This window comes from Onychostruthus taczanowskii, unplaced genomic scaffold (assembly GCF_017590055.1).
Source record: "Onychostruthus taczanowskii isolate IOZ18803 unplaced genomic scaffold, ASM1759005v1 scaffold71, whole genome shotgun sequence".
Classification (NCBI taxonomy): domain Eukaryota; kingdom Metazoa; phylum Chordata; class Aves; order Passeriformes; family Passeridae; genus Onychostruthus; species Onychostruthus taczanowskii.
This window is the reverse complement of record NW_024504898.1, coordinates 4,204,951-4,217,739: the sequence shown is the minus strand read 5'-3', so window position 1 is coordinate 4,217,739 and position 12,789 is coordinate 4,204,951. Positions and strand designations below refer to the sequence as shown.

General features: G+C 43.7%; 1 protein-coding gene across 3 annotated transcripts in view; it reads right to left on the bottom strand.

The window, feature by feature from the left end:
- The window catches only part of GABRB3 (gamma-aminobutyric acid type A receptor subunit beta3), a 112,749-nt gene extending 101,114 nt beyond the window's left edge, over positions 1 to 11,635 (bottom strand). For all 3 annotated transcript variants that reach the window (XM_041422105.1, XM_041422107.1, XM_041422106.1), the window contains exons 1-3: positions 11,462 to 11,635; positions 11,196 to 11,287; positions 10,974 to 11,041 (exon numbers count right to left, since the gene is read on the bottom strand). In XM_041422105.1, the coding sequence (XP_041278039.1) occupies positions 10,974 to 11,041; positions 11,196 to 11,287; positions 11,462 to 11,541 (240 nt within the window). In that variant the 5' untranslated portion in view covers positions 11,542 to 11,635. The remainder of the gene's footprint in view (positions 1 to 10,973; positions 11,042 to 11,195; positions 11,288 to 11,461) is intronic.
- Between the last annotated feature and the right edge of the window lie 1,154 nt (positions 11,636 to 12,789).

The window sequence follows — 12,789 nt, the reverse complement described above, 5'->3', positions numbered from 1 at the left end:
AACATATCTGAATTTAAGTGCAAGTAAACTGCCCAGTGTAGCTGTCCTGAGTTCCACCTCAAGCTCCTTCTTCTCTTCTTCTTCGGTGGCTGTCTCTCACCTGCCACATCTTTCTGCTCAGTCAGGCAGGTCAACAGGCAGCATTTGAACTGCCAAGGGGCATGAAGCCAAGCAAGACCAAAAGACAGAGTTCACCCCTCATAAACAAGTCTGCAACAGCAGTTTCCCAACATGCAGGGAATATTTGTCCACCTATTTTCTCAAAGAGGAAAAAAAAAAGAGCTGACAGCTCGGACACCACCGCAGGTGGCATTCACGTCACTTACTGCCAGAAGGGTAACAGATGAGCCTTTGGCTTAAGCCACATTCACTGTACAGAGAATGGAAAGAAACAAGGCACGATGAATTATCTATGATCTCACTGAGCTCTACAATGAGCTGTCTTCTAATACAGATCTGCCAACCAGATCAGCTGTATGGTCCTCTTGAGAGTCACAGCTCTCCCACTAGAAATGATGGCTACGTAACCTCACATGGATTCAATGAATTACGCTTTCTGGATAGATCTAATCTAACAAATGAAGTGAGCCAAGGAGTTTTCTTGTCTGAACGACAAGTGCTGTTGCACAGCACAGTTTATTTCCATCTAGATTAACTTATTTCACAGCACAACTAGCTGCATCCAAGGTGCCTACTAGCAGTGGAGCTGGCATGTGCTGATATCCAGAGAGTATCAAACCTGGGAAACTGCTGAGACAAATCCATGCCAGTGACTGACATACAAGTGCATGACTGAGCACAGGTGCTGTGCTCAAGCACCTAAGTACTGACATTCTACAGATTATTAGGAGCACCACAGCTCTTAAATTTAACAGTGCCATAGTTTGTGGCTCAAAACCAAAACTAAGGGTCATATATACTCTTCTGCAAATCCTGAAGACTTCTTCATATGTAAAGCTCCCGTCGGTTTGGGAGATATTTTTGTTATCCAAATAGAAACCTATTGTATATGATTGGAAAATGCTTAGAAAGTACAAATTAATAACATAGGATTCCTATCTAAATAGCCTAGGGGGTCAGAAGCTGAAGCAAATCACTTCTGATGAGAAAAAAAAAAAAACATGTCAATGTGTCATATTATGAAAAAAAGGCTTAAATAAATCCTTTGTATCTTTAACAACAAGACTTACTGCATTACCCAGTAATATTGAGAATTTAAATGCAATTTTGTATCATCTAGTATTTTCAATTTCAAACTTTCAGTGCATTCTAAAAGGCACAGTAGCATAAGAAACCACCAGGGAAAATGGTCATCGGAAAACACCAAGGAAAATGGTCATCTGTTTACAAAACAACATTTGATGAAGTAGGAAAATCAGTTTACATTTTAGGCTTCTAAATCTGGAAGATTCAATTTCTTACTCTTCCTGAATTATTTCCTCACTGAAAAACATGACAGAAGCTCTGATTCCCTGCACAGCCAAGTGCAGGTCCTGGAAGGCAAAGCCCTCAGATTTTTGATTGTGCTTCAGCCCAGTCCAAAAGCATGAAGGACCCTGCCCAGCTGAGCCCAGGTGCATCTGCACTGGGTTACAGCTCAACCTTTGACATTGCAGCTAAGCAATGAGCTCACATGCTAAAGCCATGATGGGTAAGTAACAACCAGAATGGGAAACCTTAAAATATCCCTCATGTGAACAAGACATAGTTAGGGGAATGAAGCTCTTCCTTTCAAGTAACTTTAGGGTTAACAGGGCAGCAGAGTAAGACAGTGGGGCTGTCTTGTATCTCAGTTCAAAGAACAAGGGATGACCTATTTTTAATCACATGGATTTGAGCTTACTTCCAAAGGCTGTCTTCTGTGTCCTTCATGTATTGTGATTCAGAATTCACACAAAATCTATATGAAAAACCCTCTGCAGTTCACACTGTGCACAGAATTTACATGCAGTGCATTGACCTGATGGCTAATACTACTTAGTCAACCAAAGCTCAGCTGTGTACCAGTTCAGGGCTCTCTCCTAATATCGTCAAAAAGGCAGGTTAAGAAGGAGCAACAGGTGGAATTCATTCCAACATTAACTGAAAAAAAAAGCATCTATCCTAAGACAGTCAACTCCTCTCATTGTTTTCTTCATCCCATTACCCTATTAGTACCTCCAGATAGGTACTACTTCAGGAGTGCCAGTCATCCTCATCTTAAATACCTGTTTTTGAACAAAAAATACTCCCTTACAAAGTGCTTCTCTCTGTTAAAGGGCACTCTGATGATCAGCTCTGGCTGGATGCTGGTTGTACACCAGATAACCTATTTAAAGCTTGTGAGACAAGTCTTATTCTAAGACCTAACTCCCACTGGTACAACCATTCTGTACAGAGCTCCATGTTGACATAACTTCACAGCATCCAGAAATTCTACTAGCCAGAGGTACCTCTGGCATCTCTGCAGAGTGCTGTATTGTGCCATGGAGACATACCCATGAACTAATGAAAATTCAACATTCATATTAGTATTAAGAAAAAAGTCATTAACTGCTATTGAACTGCCAATTATCCAGTGTAACTGCAGACCTCCCAGCACAGCTGTTTTATCTTCCCTCTCTGCTGCGTGCAATATTACATTCATATTGCAGATTACATTATCACAGCAACCTGTAACCAGCTCCTAACTGCTGAGAGAACAAATTATTTTGCCAAAGTTATCAGTTCAAATCTGTAATAGCGAATAATGAATTAGACATGCCCAGACTTGGGGATTTTTTTCCTTGCAGTATCTGTAGTGATGAGGAACTGTGACATTCAATTACAAATATTAAATAAACCATCGCTTTGAAATTATTCTTCTTCCAGCTATTTTTTATGACTCCATGTCACAGGAGAAAAAAAGAAATTTTGTCCTGGATAAGCTAAAACCCCTAATGGTAGCTTAATATTATTCAACCTCTTCCACTGAAAGTTTTTTATTATCCTTCATTATTGATGGATTGCACTTGATACTACCCAAATTTAAAATCTTTATATAATCATGCCTTTATTAAAAGGAAAACTGTGGGGAAGAGCGCTAAATCATCCCAGTGCTCTGGTGACACCTAAAAAAAAGGTACTCTCCTCAAGTTACAAATCACTGCACATGGTAAAAGTAACCTAGAGAAATAGTAACACGTGTTTATTGGTCTCCTCCCCAAGTATCCACCACCAGTAAGTAGCAGAGTCAGGACATTTGGCACTGAGGACCATTGTGGCAGATGTGTCATGGAAATTTCTATGTTTGTGTGTTGTCTTCTACCAAGCACGACATTGCCTGCCGTGCCTTTATCAAATTGCTAAGCTTTCTGTATTGCTACAGACATTAAATTATCTCAATAAAAACTCAGTGCACTTACAAAGATCTTCATATAAATATCCCTCTTCCTTTCTTTTTCTTTCTGTGTTCAAGGGACTGAAAAAAAATTGCTAGGTATAGAATATATAAAAATTCATGAAGTTTCTGCCAATTTTCCATTCCTGTTAACTTAAATTAGTGCACTTCTTCATTACCTGGGCATGATAAAAGTCTTTCAGCAGAAGTAAAAACATATAATGATTTCATACACTGAAGTCCTGACCTTGTAGCTTCATAACTTTTTTCAATCACTACTACGTATATTTCAAAGAGCACACATGTGACACCGGCTGCAATTGATGCAAAGGTACTAAGAACACAATAAAGATATATATACAATGTTGGTGACTAATGACATCTCAGCTGCCAAGGCATATACTTATGGCACTGGCATTTATTACAAATGTCCTATGGGAAACTTCTCATCTTCTGAGGCATCAGCATGATACCACTAGGAGCAGCTGAAACCACACCAAGACACACTTTTGAGCACTGACAGAAAAAATAATGAAATCAGAGCAAAGATTCACAGAAATAGAGTGCTGGAAAACAGGTCAAAGCATCAGCTAGCCCAGTCTCTCCAAAGGCAAGAGCAACACCACTGGAAGAGGTATTTATCAAATCCCTTCTTGAAAACCCAAAGAGAGGGAGATGCTACAAAAAATGTAGCTAGATGAAAACCAATTTGAAATCAATTCCCTAATTTCTTCAGGTCTTAATTCAATTGGTTCTAAAGAGCAACTGATCATCATTCTCTCACTGCCAGCATCCTACTTATTGAGAACTTTTATTTCTTCTCCCCATCCTATCTTTCAATGTTAAACGCATTTACTTCAACATCACCGTATATGTCCTGTTTTGTAATTATTTTAATTAGAAACACTTTTTTTCTGTTCTTTACACCTCCTGTTTCTTTCTATCTCCCTGAAAGCCAATGAGGAACCACTGGACACAGCATTCTTGCTTAGGCTTAACTAATGACAAAGCAAACTCTGTGTCTGGTGAATGGCACTTCTATTTACGTACCCCAAGGTAAGATGTGTCTTTTTTAAATTATACCGCACCTGTGACTTTTTTCACTTGCTTTAGATTCTGGTCCAGCAAGACCTTTTTTTTAGTGTCCTACTGTTTAGCCAAGTTTTTATTATTTTAAATAATGGATTCATCATTCCTTATATAACACAGCACTTCATGCTTGATCCCTCTTTATTTGGGCTATTCCTCTAGTTTGCAAACATAATTTTGAACCCCTTTTTGTCCATTGAATACTTGCAATTATTCCAGATTGATGTCATCACAGGTCATATCTATTTCATCATCCAAGTCTGGATGATTCAACGCTGGCAGCTGGAGTTGGTTTTTAAACAGTCTTTTGGCACCTCCCAGCAACATTAACTACCTCCCCGTCTCTGCAGGAGCAGGTATTCCTATTCCTTCAGGGTATCTGCTTTCCACTGCAGATAAGCAGAAGCCTGTCATCAATTCCCCTGGACAAACAGGAGTCATTTCCCTATCACACTGTCTGCTACAAGCACTTCTTTCTCTCTCTCTGTCAATAAGAACTATGAAACATGACAGAGATGGAGAGAGAGTGAGGCAGGCTGGGGGAGTTCATGGGTACTGTACTGAGGAAGAAAAATGGATGGAGACAAGGCAGAGGATGGGTGATCTTGAGGCCAGCTGGTAACTAGAGAGCAGGTGACCTGTAAGATAGACCATCCTCCATGATCAGTGCCTGTTGCTGCTGCACCCTCTTGTAGTGGATGGATGCTGGCTCATCACCAGCACAGTGACAGCACTCTGCAGGGCTATGCTGGCCTCAGGAGATCCTTCCCTGCTTGGGCACTACTTCTTTCTGCTTCCTTTTCCCCCGCTATATTATCTATCAAATACATACATGTATGTATGTATGTATCAAATATATACAAACATATATGCAAAATTATCTATGTGGTCTTTCTACCATAGTATGATCTACTATTCTCCCTAAATACATTAAATTACAAAATATATAAAAGCAAAATCAGATTATAAAGTTACATATTGTATTTTATACTCCTGTGATTTGTGAACTAGTAATAGGCACTGCACACATGGACCTTTTTCTAGCCAGAAAACTTGTGTTTGCAATATGATTATGTAACCATTGTATCAGAACAACTCCTTTAATTTCTCCATCTGAATATTCAAAGCCAAGTATGTCAAAACTTGGTTGTGATTTCCTGCAGGAGGTAATATCAAGATTCTTCCAGCAAAGTATTTAGGAAATATCTGTTTATGGCAGGAAATATAAGCTACATTTCCAGTAGGAAACACAGGTTACATTTCACTGTGTGTACTCAAAAACGAACCAAGTTGCCTTGGCTCTCTCCATAGCCATTCAGGAAACAAGGATAATTCCCAGAAATATTAATCCTTCCATTTCAAAAATAACAACTACACAGACATCTAAGATATCTGTTGCAAATGAGTGATTGTCTCCTCCTTCTTATTCCAGAGGGAGCCTGGAGGATAGGCTTTGGCTGTACATCTAAGGAACAATTCAGTTACCTAAGCAAAGGTGTCTGGTGCCTTTTTGGATGCCTGGATTATGCAGGACCCTGCACAGAGCTGGCAGGTACTGCAAAGGATCTGTGCTGGTTCATTTAAGATCTAGAGAGGCAGCTGGAGTCCAAACAAAACACCCTGAGGCACCTAAATTACCTAAGAAGCACTATTACATTGCCTTTTTTACTTTAAGCTCTCTTGATTGCATCACCTGTATTGATTGACAAGAACAAGACTCAGTTGTTTAAATTTCAGAAGCTGGTTTTGTGTCTGGAACCTGGGCACAGAGACATGGCAGAGGATTTGCAGGAGATCTGCACCAGCCTGGACTGGAAACAAGAGGACAAGCATGAGACTGTGAAACCAAAATGACAGTAGACACCTTTGCCCAAGCACCCACATTTTGTTCTAGATCTCCATTAACTGCACTTGTAGAGTTTAGCAATCCAGCTCTCACTTAGACATCTAATGCTATAAATCTCAATTTACATAAATGGAATCCACCGAATTTTTTTATCATATAAAATAAAACGTGACAGATTTCATTAACAGAAGCATGACATTCTGCACCCTCAGAACATCAGGTGAAGTATTAATTAATTCACCTAAAAAAATGTATTTGTGTATCCGTGCCAAGGACAATAGACAGCATTTAGTCTCAATGAGTAGTAACTTCAGTCGATCTTAGGGCAGCAACTAAAACAGCTTGTCAGAAAGATGTCAAAATTGCTTTAAAAATCAGCAGGCACCCAATGATGTCCATATGCATACTTGCAGTTTTATAAAGGCACATGCATAAAAATAAAAATTACAGTGTTAGCATAGAAGAGATTACATCTTTTTTAGAGTGACAGCATAGAGTAAAGGACATCTTTTTCAGAAACAACAACTCATCTGTTTTAAGGTCTGACTTTATGTCAAACTAATTTTCTGACTACAGTATTCTCAAAACAGCAGGATGACTATATAGAAAATGATGCCTCCTGGGTTTTGCTGGTTTAATTTTATCAAAATTAGAGCCTTTGAGAAACCCTAGATGGACAACTCTGAAGTCCTCTCCATAAACAAAGACAATGCAGACAGCACTTCTGAGAGCAGTAGCCCGTTTCCCATTCTCTGCAAAACATTATCTCTAAGAAGAAAGGTTCATTTTTGCACTAATCTCCTTGTTTTCTCCATCCACTTTATAGCATTATTTCCCATAAACTATGAAACACATTCTAAAATTATAGTAAAATGAAAGTACAGTACTTTACTCTTCCAGCTATAATAATGACTTTAAAGAGGGGGTTATTTGGAGATTCAAAGCATTGATTATTTAACTTCCTAAGATACAGAAGTATTTGGATTCTTGAAAATTGAATGCCTGGAACTAATGCATTTGATTCACAGACCAAACATTCAAGAAGAATCAGACTGTTAAAAAAAATTGCAAATTATGGTCACTTGTCTGAATGTTAATAGGCTGACATGCTACTAAAAGCACAAGAACTATTTCTTTTTCAATTCATGTCATGTGAGCAAAACACCTAAAAACACAGCAAAAACAAAATACAATCAACCTGAATCATGAAAAGTGATAAAATGTATGTCTAAATTATTGAAACCTGGCAACAGTAATCTTCCATCTTCTTTATTTGTAAGATGACTTACAAGTATATTCTCAGTATTACATCTGTTTTTAGTATCGATCAGTATTTTGTTTGGTGATTTATATTTCTGTACAATTTATAGTGGTTTTAGATGCAATTATTGGCAGTAGGCACAAAAATAGATAGGTGCTTAAGTATCCAGTTACACGTATCATTTGTGAAATAGGCAAATAATTATGGGAAAGAATGTACAGGTTAAGCACTGACATACAGATATTGACATATGTGCATATAAGGTTGTTAGCAGACTGCAGCCCTTCCCTGAGCAATGCACTTCTTATATGCAACTTCATTAATTCCCCCTTGCTACTATATATATGTAACTTGAAGTATAAATATCAAATCATGTGATTTTTATAACATACATGTTTACAACTTCAGTAATACAATATTTTCAAAATGTTGTGAAATCAAATAGAAACTGCCTATTTACAACTTTTCAGTAAAACAAGTCAATGGTCTGCAATTCTGATACTTGCATCTGTCCTCCTGATCCAGCTTAGCATTTCAGCATCAAAAATAAAGAAAAATGTTAATCATCTCATGTAATCCAAGGAAGATGTACAAGGCTATTAGTAAGTCTATTCTAAAAAATATCTACAGATACCCTGGATGTATAGGCAAAAAGGACTCTTAGCGATTTTCAACAGAAAGACTAAAACTGCACAAATTTTTAAAATACTGGAAAGCTTAATAAATAAAGATTCATAGAGGAATATATTATACATAAACCTACAGTTTGATTATGAGTAGAAAAGAGCACGATACAAGCTGTAATTCCTGTTACAAAGAATTGTCATCATGTCACTGAAAGCAATATTACAGGCTGCCTAAAAAGTAGCATAATAAAACTTGCTGTAATAACATTTTATTTATGTCCATAAAATTGAAGAATGGTAAATCTCTGGTTATTTTGTTTTTAATACAGAGATGATTTTTAACAAGCTAATTTATAGAAGGTTACACCAATTTCTAGATTTAAATCAAAGGAATTAATGTCCACACTACCACAGTTCACACATAGAAATTCTTGTAACACATTTCAATAGCTGATGAGGCTGAAGGTCAACACTCACAATATCTGTTTGGAATTAAATGAAAGAATATGCCAAAGTTTAAAAGTTTAGTTGGCAACCAGAATGAAGTTCAACAGCTATGCCTCAGTTCTTCAAACTAACTGGGCTTTTTTTTTTCCTGTCCAAATTACTACTTAGAATAAATACTTCAGTAATCTTGAAAAGCTCCTTCTCTTCACCCCTATTCACTGTTCATTGATATATACTCAAGAATTCTTGCAGACCAGTAAAAAGTTACTTAAAACAAGTAGAAGTAACCAACTCAGGTAGTACATGAAGATAGCTGTGCCTAGTCAAAGATGACTTCTTTTCCTGGCAGGTAAGACAAGCTTAGCTGAAATTCTGGTTGTAGTAAGGTGTTCATCCATCAGAAGCCCTGCCTGCTCATTTTTTCCTGAAGTAAACTACTACAGTTTTTATAGTAAAGGTACTCTAGCCACTTGCTTCAGAAGCACATAATTTCTTTCTCTTGCAAGATCTAGATCAAGATGCATTGATGTTTTTCAGATTTTGCATTGCTCCATGAGAGGGCACAGAAAAAAGCTGCCACTTCTCTGCAATGGGCAAGAGTGGGCACTGACTCCTGGGGCAGCTAGAAACTTAATCACTTGGTACACTGACACACTGGGGACAAACTGACCATTTTCTTGAGGAGCTCCTGTATCACTGAGGATCTGATTACTCAGCCTAGCATAAGAAGCAGTGTAATTACTTGCTTTTCCTTATACCCTTGCTACAGTGGGCTGGACAAGTTGTTATTTAAACCTAACAGGCTTTCCTGCAGCTAGGAAAAAAGAAAGAAAAAGCACAAAAAGCAGCATACATCCCCTCATTTTCTTTCCAATCTCAGTATGCCTTTCTCTGATATTTATTGCTTCTCTGGCACTTCACATACAGAGTGTTATATATTAATTTAATGAGTCATGTAATGCTTCCCTAAGACTGGAACATATCCAGAGGTGGGGAAGGTGGCAGTGGGGATAGTGAAGTCAGATTTTTCAATTACACTTCAGAGAGAAGCTTTCATTCAGCTCCCATTTTTTTCACTTGAGAAGAAATCCTACAGGTACAGAAAAGGCTGTCAAATACATCAGGTGTCTCTGCAGTTGCCTGAATCTGCATGAAGTCTAAGACAAACTCTTGTAAGTAAGAACTATCTCATTTTTTTCCCCTCCTGACTGAGTAGAAAGGCTGGCACTGGTGACACTTTTAACTGCAAACGGGTAACTGTATCTCTGTCAAAAACGTTTTTTAGAAGATGAGAAGTAGAGCAAAAGTTTCTCTCTCAGAATTTCAAGAAGAGGGGGTGAAAGTAGTGGCAGGAATAATGAAAATATAGGTAACGTGTATCAAGCCAATATATGCCAGCATGTAACACTGCAACAGTGCATTGAAGGAGAGGTAGTGCAGTACTAGTGTCATATGTACTACAAGAGAGCTCAGCTTCCAAACACATACATATTATTTTTAATGTCATAAATGTAACTACAGCATTGCAGAGGGACTAGTCTTTCTACATGAGGTTTGCAAAAGGAAGAATACAAGGAAAAAAACGGAGACACAGAGAGAAGGAGTAACTTTCTGAGGAACATGAAAAATCCACCTCAGATTTAGGATTAGGACAACAGAAATTGTAGTTTCTCACACTGAATCATCAAGGTATACAGACGAGAGGATCAAAACGCAGAAAAGCACTAAACACCTCCCTGTCCATCGGTGAACACAACAGCCCCGCACAGCATCACTTCCCAAGACAAGACTAGACTACTATTCCTCCCAAGTCCAATCACAACCGCGCCGGCTCTGGGTGCTCAACAAGCCTTAAAGCACTCGCACATGTCAGAGTTTACCCACAGGCAAGCTGGGCTGTTCGGTTTTTTTGCCCTGAACCGCGCAAGCAGCAGGGAGATGCCGATAGCCGCGGCCCTCCATCACCGCCCCGGCAAGCCCGCCGCCGCCGGCCCGCATCCCGCCGGCTGCGAGGCCGCCGCAGGTGCCGGCGGCCCGGCCGAGCCCAGCGAGCTCCGGCCGCCCGGGGGATACAGGAGGAGGAGAAGGCGGGTCCGTGCAAACCGGCGGCTCGGTACATTGGCGGAGACGGCCGCCGGCAGTGAGAGGGGGAAAAGGTGGGAAGGAGGAAGGCGCGTCTCCAGGGAAATAAAGTTTTCAAACGAAGAGGGTAGCGCTCGGAGCGCCGCGCAGCCCCGCCGCCGCCCGCCGAGACAGCAGCGACTCCGTGAGAAACGAGGGGCGGCAAACGGGCGGCCGCGACCCGGGCGACAGCCCCGGCGCCGGCCGGGCTCGCCCGCTACTCACCATGTTGACTTCGGAAACCATGTCGATGCTGGCGATGTCGATGTTCATCCCCACACAGACGGGCGGACCTGCAAGCAGACCAGACCTTTAGCCGGCGGCGAGCGGTGTCGCGGCAGCGCGGGCGGGTGGCCGGACCCGCCGTGCGGGAGCGGCGGCAGCACCGGGGACAGCTGCGGGGGAGGGGGAGATCGCCGGGCGGCGAGCCCGGGCAGGGCGACTCACCTCCGAAATCCGGCCGGAGGCGGATGTCGTAGCCCTTCAACAATTTATCCACAGTTTCTTTCACGAAGGACATGTTGCCGGGATCGTTCACACTGTGGGGAGAAAGAGACGGGGGTGTCGGGCGGGAGAGGCAGAAGCCGGGGTGTGGGGGGCCAGGGGCGACGGCGGGAGCGGGGCGGGAGGGGGAGGGCTCGGGGAGCGCATCAGCTTGTTCCCCTGGAGAAACGCATCCCGCGCCGCCGCCGCCGGGGCACGCTGGCTCCTACCTCTGGGCGCAGCAGACCACGGCCACCAGGACGGGAGCAGAGAAGATCCCGAAGATCCTGCCTCTCCCAAAGCCCCACATCCCTCCGCTCCACGCTCCCTTCGCGCAGCAGCAGCAGCAGCCGCCGCCGCGATCCGGCTGCCCCGGCTGCTGCTGAGGAAGAGGCGGAGGCGACAGTCCCCGTTCTCCCCCCACCTCGCCCTCCCCCCCAAAAAAAATCCCCCACCCCCTGCCCCAGCACCACCACCCGGCCCGCGGGAGCCGCCCGCGCACCCGGCTGCGCTCTCCCCGCGGCCGGACGCCGCCGAGCCCCGGAGGAAGCTGCCCTCCGCCGGAGCCCGGCCAGCCGCCTCCCCGCCGCCCGCCGCCCGCCCTGCCGCCTTCCCGCCAGCCGGGAGGGGAGGGGACGGAGGGAGGGCGCCGCCGTCCCTCCGGGCGGAGAGCCCGAGGTGGGGCGGCGGGGGAGCGCGGCTAGCGGGGCCGGGATCGGCAGCGAGGGGCGGCGGCTCCCCGGGCACCGCCTCGGGGCACGCCCGACCTCTGCACGGCACCGGCCCCGCGGTGCCCGCCCGGAGTCGGCGATGGTCGCCGACAGCCCCCGCGGGGGCTCCCCGCAGCCGACTCCATCTCCCCGGGGCAGGAGCGGGACTGCGGGGCTAGGGCAGCCCGCAGGGTCCCCCCTGGAGCCGGGTGAGCAGGGGCTGCCCGACGCCGTGTCTCTGTCCGCCCTGCCCCTCGGCCTGCCGCTCTCCTTTGGGGGACTGTGCCCACCTGCCCTGTGCCTGGGAGCGATGCCCGGGGTGAGCCGCTGGGGCGGGAGAAGGAGCTGGCCTGGGAGCCTTGCCTTGACTTGCAAGGGCCTGAGGCTGTCTCTGCCCGGCCAGGGATGTGGTACAGGGATTGTACAGGTGCCGGGCCTGAGGCTCCCTTTAGCCGTGTCTGCGAGGGTGCCGACTGCACTGACCTAGACGGACATGCTTTGCCAGGTAGAAGCTCTGCTGGGTTCAAAATGTGCGTAGCCAGGCTTGTCATACAGGACAGTAATGAAGGGAAATGGCACTGGCACAAGAGATGTAGGGTGAGAGTTGTCACCTGTGAGCTTCTGGATGCTCTCAACTTTGTATAAAACATTGGTTGGGTGAACACAGCACAGTTGTTATTATTTTTAATCTTCTTCCATGCTAATTAGTCCTTTCATCAGGACTTACTGGCATGGAAACAGAAGAACGTTGACTTAGGTATATTGGCTTTGGTTGCAGAGGCAGCTCTTCGCCACCGGAGCTCTTCACCATGCTCTGTGAAAGTACAGACATGCCCTTGGCCAGCTTC